This window comes from Colossoma macropomum, unplaced genomic scaffold (assembly GCF_904425465.1).
Source record: "Colossoma macropomum unplaced genomic scaffold, Colossoma_macropomum, whole genome shotgun sequence".
Lineage (NCBI taxonomy): Eukaryota > Metazoa > Chordata > Actinopteri > Characiformes > Serrasalmidae > Colossoma > Colossoma macropomum.
The window spans coordinates 34,185,971-34,195,970 of NW_023494807.1; the positions used below are offsets into that span (position 1 = coordinate 34,185,971).

The 10,000-nt window shown below is 40.7% G+C and overlaps 1 protein-coding gene across 2 annotated transcripts in view; it reads left to right on the top strand.

Annotated features, from left to right (window-relative positions):
• The window catches only part of zgc:85932 (uncharacterized protein LOC405875 homolog), a 21,137-nt gene that overhangs the window by 3,502 nt on the left and 7,635 nt on the right, over window positions 1–10,000 (top strand). For both annotated transcript variants that reach the window (XM_036555923.1, XM_036555922.1), the window contains exons 4-13: window positions 548–666; window positions 1,674–1,807; window positions 2,097–2,268; window positions 4,439–4,510; window positions 4,785–4,876; window positions 5,459–5,533; window positions 6,194–6,336; window positions 6,780–6,925; window positions 7,577–7,782; window positions 8,927–8,969. In XM_036555923.1, the coding sequence (XP_036411816.1) occupies window positions 548–666; window positions 1,674–1,807; window positions 2,097–2,268; window positions 4,439–4,510; window positions 4,785–4,876; window positions 5,459–5,533; window positions 6,194–6,336; window positions 6,780–6,925; window positions 7,577–7,782; window positions 8,927–8,969 (1,202 nt within the window). The remainder of the gene's footprint in view (window positions 1–547; window positions 667–1,673; window positions 1,808–2,096; window positions 2,269–4,438; window positions 4,511–4,784; window positions 4,877–5,458; window positions 5,534–6,193; window positions 6,337–6,779; window positions 6,926–7,576; window positions 7,783–8,926; window positions 8,970–10,000) is intronic.

The following is a 10,000-nucleotide window of genomic DNA, read 5'->3' on the forward strand; positions in this document are numbered from 1 at the left end:
TAATGCATATAATATAACATGACAAAAATTATTGTGATGTTATATTGTCGCCATATCAGCCAGCCCATTACCACTATTACTAATACTACTACTAATAATAATAATCATCATCATCATCATCATCATCCCTGTATTCAGTATATGTTATTGATTATTCAGTAACTTCTATGAAATATGACTAATTTAGTATCTACTGTGAATTATTTTATAAATTGAAAAGTAAAATCCATGGAAATTTCATGCATCTACTATCAGCAGTTCAAAAATTATGACCTTTCAAAAATTTGCATCTTTTTCCATTAAAAATTAAGGCAGAACTTCTGGCCACACCCACTTTGACATTGTGAAGCCTTTATATCTCAGAAACGATTAAAGATAAAAGTTATAATTTTGCACAGTGTAAATTTAGTTGGTAACAGTCTGAAGCGAATCTGAGCCGCTCAGTCAGGAGGACTAAACTGGGGGTTTAAACTGTGAATGTAGTTTAATGTTTTATGATATTGTTAATGATCTGTATCAGAGTTATTGATCTCTCTCTCTGTCTTAGACGACTGCTGGTTCCTCTCAGCGTTGGCCTCCGTGTCTCTGTGTCCTCCTCTGCTGAAGCGAGTGGTGCCGATAGAGCAGAGTTTTCAGAGAGGATACAACGGCTGCTTCTCGTTCAGGGTCTGTCTGTTATTACACTTTATTATACATTATAAATGTGTAATTAATATTCATTTCCACTCATAAATCTATTTACTCCTGTACATGTGCTGTTTCAGTATCTCTCATGTCTGTATGATAAATCTACAATATACTGTATATTTACTCTACTGGTCAAAAGTTTGGGATCAATATTTTCAACAATATTAAAGTAATTTAGTTACACATAAATGTAAAAAATACTCCAGCATTCTAGACCTGCTCAGCTTCAGCAGACAATAAATAAAATAAATAAAAAATGAAGAAATGTTTTCAGAATGATGAACAGAACTGTGGAAGACGCTAATATGGCTGAGAAAACTGAAAACGTCAAGAATTAGGTTCTAATAAATAACGTCTAGAATGAAATTGTATCAAAATTACTTTCCAGAATGAAATTCTGATAAAATTACTATGCAATAAAAGTAATATCCAAATGGATCATATTTGGTGGTCAAATCTGGAGGTGGATAACTTGCCAAAAAATAAATGTGCTATAAATTAAATATTGTAAATAAATAATTACAATATTTAATTGACAGCATGTCATAACTCCATTTTTTTTATATCAAGTAAAAGATCTAAAAAATGCCTTTAAGTCAACATGGTGTATGTTTTATACACCATGATTAATATAACAGGTGATTCCAAACTTTTGAACAGTCGCGTTTGTACAGTATATTTATATGTTCGTAAAAGCTGGTACAGTTTCAGTGCTGCAGTTTTGAAATGTTTAGTGTTTAATTTTAACAGTTATTTACATTTTCACACTTTCACACTCTAAACTATTCAAAAATGTCTGATTTTCTTATTTCATTTAATTTTATTCTAGTATTTTATTTAGTGTTTAGTATTTATTTTAATGACACTTTTGTGTGAATAAAACATCCTGAACTGATATGAATCATTATAATGATCTGAATCATTTAAATTGAAGTGAATCGTTTGTATTAAACTGAATCGTTTACTGAATCGTTCTCTCTCTGTAGTTTTGGCAGTACGGTCAGTGGGTGGAGGTTAAGGTGGACGACCGTCTGCCCACTCAAAACGGTCAGCTGATCTACCTGCGCTCCAATCAGAGCAATGAGTTCTGGAGCCCCCTGCTGGAGAAAGCATACGCCAAGTTAGTACAACCCAGAGATCTGTACAACTGAAACCAGACCCAAACCCGCGACTCTAAGACTCGACTTGTCTGGGACTGTTACATCTGAAACCCAAACACGACCCAAACCAGGAGCCAGCAGGAGCTGAAACAGTTCTACTGGAGAACCTTTATTAATCTGAGACAAACCAACCAGTGTAGAGTAGAATATAGAACATTTAACACAGAAAATATCAGAAACAGAACCGACTGTTGATGTCAGAATCAGAGATCGTATAGACGGTAAATGTATGTGTTTCTCTGTGTTCAGGCTGAAGGGGGGATACTCTGCTCTGAATATGGGGTTCCCTCACGAGGCTCTGGTGGACATGACCGGCGGAGTTACTGAGGTTCTGATGCTGCAGGCTCTCCCGCAGGACCTTAGCTCATTCCTGCGCCCCCTGCTGGCCCGGGGAGCCCTCATCAACTGCGCTAACACTCTGGTCGCTAACATTATTATTTATTACTCACTCTTATCCTGATTTTTTATCAGGGTAAGTTTTGTTGTTTACACTGAAGGTCTCCTTTATGTGCGTTTTGAGTTTGATCACTTTTGGACAGCAAAAAATTGGAGACTTTTTGTGTTTGATAGTTTTTCACGGTTCTGAGATTAAGGCCAGAAACATGCTTCAAGCAGGTACATGAACGCAGATGCATCGAGCTACGTGGACGTGGATTTGTGCATCATTGCGTTTTAAATGTTTTACGACTCAAGTCATAATGCAAAGCAAGCGCGAGCTGAGCGTTACAGCAGGGGGCACTATAGTGACGGCCAAGCCTGTGTGAACTGTCCTATTCTGCCGGTGTGCTTTCTCACGGTCTGCTGTCATAGCAGACGCGCAGTTTGGACGAGCCTCTCGCAAAAATTGTTACTCACATAAACACGTAAATATTACATCATCACCTCTTCATTCTGACTGAACAGGTGAAGCTGCTCACACTGTTCTACTGTTCACACGTTCAGCTGCTGGGGCTGCTCCCATTCTCTCTAACGCCCCCTTCAGTACTGAGTGTTTTACTGCCTCAGTAACGTAAGAACGTTCACAGAACTGCGTTGAGTAAATTTCTGACCTTATTTTGAGGAATTTAATTCATAAGGTCATGACTGATATTGAGAGTCACATTAATGAGTGCGTACATCACACTGCACAATTACATGCACTCAATAATCAATAATCATAATTTCTGCAGTTATCTGATTATTCAAATGGTCATGTAATCAGCACACTAAAACTAGTAAAATCTAGAAATCTGATTAAGAAATCTGATTAAGAGGCTGGATTTTAGCTCAGTAATCAGGTTTCTCAGTGCATTTGAACTCTTACTCTGATTTCTTTCGGATTTCTCAGTCTGACCATGCGTGAGATCAGACGCCGGTACCGGAAATAAGTGAGCAGCGTCGCCGCGAGACGCAGCAAAACACTTTCGGAGTGACACTGAAACCGACTACATTCTCGATGAAATTAGGGAATTAAATCTTCTAGATGATGTAAATTCATATTTTCAGGTGAAGTGATGCGATGTTTCTAAAAAAATAGCTGCGGAATAAAGTTTGAGTTTAACGTTACGTTTACGTCACGTCTAATTCTGTTAGTTTATTGACTGGTTGTAAAGCAGAAATCTGATTACTGTCTGACTCATGTAGACCCGGAGTTTCCCCATTATCTGATTACTCAAGAGCATGAAAACACACTGAACCAGTTACTGACACAATCTGACATTCTGCGGTTATCAGATTACTGAGTGCATATAAACACACTCAGTGTAAACATATGAATGAAGGTGATCAGTGTTAGCATCTCTCTTATGTGTGTGTGTGTGTGTCTGTTTGTGTGTGTGTGTGTCTGTGTGTGTGTGTGTGTCTGTCTGTGTGTTAATGTGTGTGTGTGTGTGTGTGTCTGTTTGTGTGTGTGTGTATGTGTGTGTGTGTGTATGTGTGTGTGTGTGTATGTGTGTGTGTGTGTGTGTGTGTCTGTGTGTATGTGTGTGTGTGTGTGTCTGTGTGTGTGTGTGTTAATGTGTGTGTGTGTGTGTGTTAATGTGTGTGTTAATGTGTGTGTGTGTTAATGTGTGTGTGTGTGTGTGTGTGTGTGTTAATGTGTGTGTGTGTGTGTTAATGTGTGTGTGTGTGTCTGTGTCTGTGTGTATGTGTGTGTGTGTGTCTGTGTCTGGTGTATGTGTGTGTGTGTGTGTGTGTTAATGTGTGTGTGTGTGTGTGTGTGTGTGTGTGTTAATGTGTGTGTGTGTGTGTGTGTGTGTGTGTTAATGTGTGTGTGTTAATGTGTGTGTGTGTGTGTGTGTGTGTGTGTGTGTGTGTTAATGTGTGTGTGTGTGTGTGTGTGTGTTAATGTGTGTGTGTGTTAATGTGTGTGTGTGTGTGTGTGTGTGTGTTAATGTGTGTGTGTGTGTGTGTGTGTTAATGTGTGTGTGTGTTAATGTGTGTGTGTGTGTGTGTGTGTGTGTGTGTGTGTGTGTGTGTGTGTGTGTGTGTGTGTGTGTGTGTGTGTGTGTGTGTGTTAATGTGTGTGTGTGTGTGTGTGTTAATGTGTGTGTGTGTGTGTGTGTGTGTTAATGTGTGTGTGTGTGTGTGTGTGTGTGTGTGTGTGTGTGTAGGGACCACTGGAGAAGAAGAATGATTTTGGAATCCTGTTCAAACACGCTTACTCAGTGACGGGCCTCGAAACGGTGAGAAACTCATCAGCTCCTGACCTGTTTACAGAGTCCAGCTGGCCACATCTCCTCCTATACAAAATACTGAGTGGCCACAACTTACTAAGTGATGGCCCCAGTTTAATTATCTCGTTCTCACTGCCACACCTTTATCTCAGATTTTATTTAAGATAATGTTTAGATTAAATGTCTAGTTACTGATGAAGGGTAGCAGTTTTTAGTGTTTTATGTTCATTACTGTGTGTGTGTGTGTGTGTGTGCGTGTGTGTGTGTGTGTGTGTGTGTTTAGGTCCGCACTAAGGTCAGTGAGGTAGAGCTGGTGCGGGTGCGTAACCCGTGGGGTAAAGTGGAGTGGGAGGGGCCATGGAGCGACACCAATGGGTAAAACACACACACACGTACACACACACACACACACACACACATATTCAGGATATATCTGTGTAACAAAGTATTTTTATAGTTTAATATCTCGCCGTCATTAGGACTTTTATTTTATATTGAGGAGATTTTCATAGATTTAATAATAATAATAATAATAATAATAATAAAAATAATAGTCTAATTTGTGTTTTTAAACAATGAGCACACAGAAAGGAGATGGATTGAAAAGGCAAACAGCTTTGTCGCCCCCCTCTGTCGCAAAAGGAAACTGTCATACATATACTGAATATAGAAGTGCAAAAACATACATATAGATATACACTGATCAGGCGTATCATAATGACCACCTCCCTGTTTCTTTTAAACACTGTGTCCATTCACTGATGGGTATGTGTATAAATATATATATATATATATATATATATACATATATATATATATATATATATATATATATATACATATACATATATATATACTGATAATATTGTTCTGATTTAGTTGTTTATCAGAATTGCTTATTGTCTCATTCATTTAATAGCATGTTGATAAACTGTGTCTGTATTTCTGTGCGTGTAGGCCGGAGTGGAGTTTGGTCAGCAGGGAAGAGCAGATGCGGGTGGGGAGAGTCGCAGTGGAGGACGGAGAATTCTGGTAAAACTCATCCTGCACAGTGCGGTTAGAGTCAGGACTCAGATTAAAGCCTGCACAGTGTGTTAGAGTCAGGACTCAGATTAAAGCCTGAACAGTGTGTTAGAGTCAGGACTCAGATTAAAGCCTGCACAGTGTGTTAGAGTCAGGACTCAGATTAAAGCCTGCACAGTGCGGTTAGAGTCAGGGCTCATATTAAAGCCTGCACAGTGTGTTAGAGTCAGGGCTCAGATTAAAGCCTGCACAGTGTGTTAGAGTCAGGACTCAGATTAAAGCCTGCACAGTGTGTTAGAGTCAGGGCTCAGATTAAAGCCTGCACAGTGTGTTAGAGTCAGGACTCAGATTAAAGCCTGCACAGTGCAGTTAGAGTCAGGGCTAAGATTAAAGCCTGCACAGTGCGGTTAGAGTCAGGGCTCAGATTAAAGCCTGCACAGTGCGGTTAGAGTCAGGACTGAAGATCAGTATTTTCACTGTGTGGCAGCGCCCCCTAATGGCACATTATGTAGTTATTGTTTGTTATTATTCTCTCAGAATATTTGGGTTACTTATTAGTGATTATTGACTCTTTCTCAGTATATCTGGGTTAGTTATTAATGATTGTTAATTGTATTAGTTATTAACAGTTATTGCTTGTATTGATTATTTATCTGCTCTTTCTCTCAGGATGTCTGTGTCAGACTTCCGGCAGAACTTCGAGATGATGGAGGTGTGTCACCTGAGTAATGAAACTCTGAGTGGGGGCGGAGCTACATACAGACCCTGGACCTGTACATCGTACCACGGACGCTGGGATCCTGTCTTATCAGGTACACACAGATACATACCTGCTGAAGGTCCAGTGTGACTGATGATCTCCAGTTCAGTTCAGTAGTGGGCTGTTACTGAGCCGGTTAGATGGATCATGGGGTCTCCAGGATCAGGCTTGGGAAACACTGATGTATACATGTACCATTTGTGGGGTCTCCATTCCAAAAGCAGGTGTAACCATCTCCCTCTCCCCTGGGTGGACTTTAGAAAACAGCAGGTCTCTGGTAAAGTTTTAAAGCTACAGTGTTTTACAGTGTTTTAATTTAAGGGATGCTACATTAAACTACAGTAGTTTTATTACAGCATTCCTGCAGTTTTGCGTGCGGTAGTGTGTGAACGATAAAGCAGAAGGGTTTATTGCTTCTGTCTCAGGGAGAAATAGCAGAGTGAATACTGTTAATCTGCTGGGCTAACTGAGTTTCCTCTGACTGTGTGTGTGTAGGCACCCCTCAGTATCTCCTGACCCTGCTGGAGGAGGATGATGACCCCACTGACCCTGAGCTCACCTGCTCCTTCCTGGTGGCACTGATGCAAAAGCACACACGGCAGAAAGGAATTCTTCTGCCTACACAACTTAGCATATACAAGGTATAAAAATACTCTTGACAGCCCAGTCACACTACACTACTGTGGTGAAAAGTGTCCCAGCTCACAGCCCAGTCAAACTCCACTACTGTGGTGAAAAGTGTCACAGCTCACGGCCCAGTCAAACTCCACTACTGTGGTGAAAAGTGTCACAGCTCACGGCCCAGTCAAACTCCACTACTGTGGTGAAAAGTGACCTGCCTCTTGGCCCAGTCAAACTCCACTACTGTGGTGATAAGTGTCCTGGCTTATGGGCCATTCAAACTCCACTACTGTGGTGATAAGTGTCCTGGCTTATGGGCCATTCAAACTCCACTACTGTGGCGAAAAGTGTCCTGGCTCATGGCCCAGTCAAACTACACTACTGTGGTGAAAAGTGTCCCAGCTTGCGGCCCAGTCAAACTCCACTACTGTGGTGATAAGTGTCTTGGCTCACAGCCCAGTCAAACTCCACTACTGTGGTGATAAGTGTCCCAGCTTCGGCCCAGTTGAACTCCACTACCAAGGCACTCTTAAATATATGTTTATTAGAGATGAGCCGTGTCTGTAGAATGACTCATATACGCTCCCAGCAGGGTCAGTCTGAGAGTTTCTGTTTGCGGCTGGTGTACAGCGTCTGTTAATGTGTCTTACTCTGTGTTTGTGTGTGTGTAGGCTCGGTCTAAGAACACTCTGCTGACCTCTCTGGACGTTACTCTGCTCCAGCCGGTGCTCTCCTCTGGTTTACAGCAGCAGAGGGAGCTGGTGCTTCGCGGCCGTCTGGCACCTGGAAATTACATCATCATCCCGTCCACCTCCGAGAAGCTGTACTCCGCAGAGTTCCTGCTCAGGATCCTGACGGAGAAAGGAAACGCCACCGAGTACGACACGTTACGCACACTTAACAGCACAGACACTGAGCTTTACTGCACTTCGCTCAGCTTCACATCACTAACACAGCAGATCACAGTGTAACTGCAGCTGGTACCGTCAGCTTTTACCAGCTGATCATGTATCAAACAGCTCACTAACCTCGACAGTGCAGGTCAGGATATTGATTTCTGATCTAACTAACATTAATACTATTATAACTGTTGACTATGAATAACTTTAACACATTGTTTTAAGTGTTTAAGGTCTTACTACTTAGCTGGCCTGCTAACCTGGCTAACTTAGTCTAACTACATCGTTTTAACTGAAACTAACTGACTTAGCTTAGCTACAGTGTTTACGTGTACCAGGTCTCACTACCATCAACATCATTAGCTGTCAGTTACCTAAACTTTAATGCTAGAGGGCTTGTTAACCTGGCTAACAGTGTAACTACATAACCAGACAGTTAGAGGGTTTTAGGTTACTGTTGACCTGCTAACAGCAAAGCTGGCAGCCCATTGGCTCTCCGCTCAGCGGTTTCCGGGCAGCCCACTGGTGGTTAAGCGGAGTGTTAGACAAAACACCAAATTTTATCTCTCATTTTCCTCTCAGAGTCCAATTTACTTATTTTTCTTCACTTCTTTCTTTATTAACCTTTGTAAATTACTTTATTAAATAGTTTAACATTGATATAGTTAATAAAGGTCATACAGCTGTAACCAATCTAGAACAGAGTCAGCAGCAACATTTTCAACTGAATCATTTTATATTAGTCGTTAGATTTTTCTCAGTTATTTATAATATTTGTCTTAGTTTATTTTCCAAAATAAAAGCCGGTGTGCATTTAAAATCTGTTTGAGGAGATTAAAACTAGTTAGACTCTGTATGCATGATAATAATCTGGGTGGTCTGAGGGCGGCGTACGGTCAGCGGGGAGCCCACTTTATTGAGCCAGCAGGCTGATGTGTGCTGCTATCTGGGTCATTTTAAGTGCACCTAGCTAACGTAGCCTAACTACAGTGTTTTACAGTGTTCTAAAGATCTGCTGTGTGAATAAGATTTCAGTTTAAATCTAAGGAGCTCATATTACAGTAATTTACTGTACAGTATTTATTTTATGATCTAACGTTTATGTGCTCTGTGTTTATGCAGACTGGCTCAGAGGCCCATTACTGATAAATCCACACCTGCACAGGTGAGCAACCCTGCTTCTGTCTGTCTGAACCTTTATAAACCTTTACTGTAGTGTCACAATACATGTACATTCATATAATATTTATTACCGGAATTAATAATTAAAGATGCACTGTGTACATTTTGGGGATTTGGAGACCTCTCTGGTGGAAATGTGTAACTGCACGCAGAACATTCTGTAGCGTGGATTGTGCTTCTTCCCTGAGTGGACGAATCTGATGATTGAAATAGAATAGAAACAGTCTAAACTCGGTGAAGCAGCATCTTCTGAGGATGTGAGTGAATAATCTACTATTATCTTCACATCTTCATCAGTATGATGTTGATTTTGAGATCGTTTGAGGCCGAAAAACATCGAGCTGGACCTTCTTTTAGAGTCTGTGTGTGATGTTTATACGTAAAGATGTACGACGTGGTGTGAAAAACCCGACGCCTCTGACCTAAATAATTATTATAAAAACATACATAGTGCAGCTTTAAGGGGTCAACCCAGTTGTGGTGACCACATGTACATGAACAAAATGTTTAAAACTATTTATCTCAGCAGTGAGCATGTTTGTGCTTGTCAAATCACCATATGTCCAAAAATAAATACAAATAAACATTAATGCAGTAAAAGGAAAGAATTTCTTACTGTGAAAATGTGCTTAATATCTAGTTTGAAGAACAAAATTCCAGATTTCTCCTCAAGACATCACATTGATTTGTTAAATTCCATCAGCAGCACCTGATTTAATTTAATGGAGTATTGATCAGATAAAGCAGGTATCAGACGCTAACTACAGTCTAGATTAGATTAGATTAAGTGACCCTTATTAGTCCCACAATGGGGAAATTTCACCTCATTTAACCCATCTGCGCAGTGAAACACCACATACACACTGGTGAACACACACTAGGGGGCAGTGAGCACACTTGCCCGGAGTGGTGGGCAGCCCTATCCACAGCACCTGGGGAGCAGTTGGGGGTTAGGTGTCTTACTCAAGGGCACCTCAGTCATGTACTGTCAGCTCTGATTCCCTGACCTCCAGC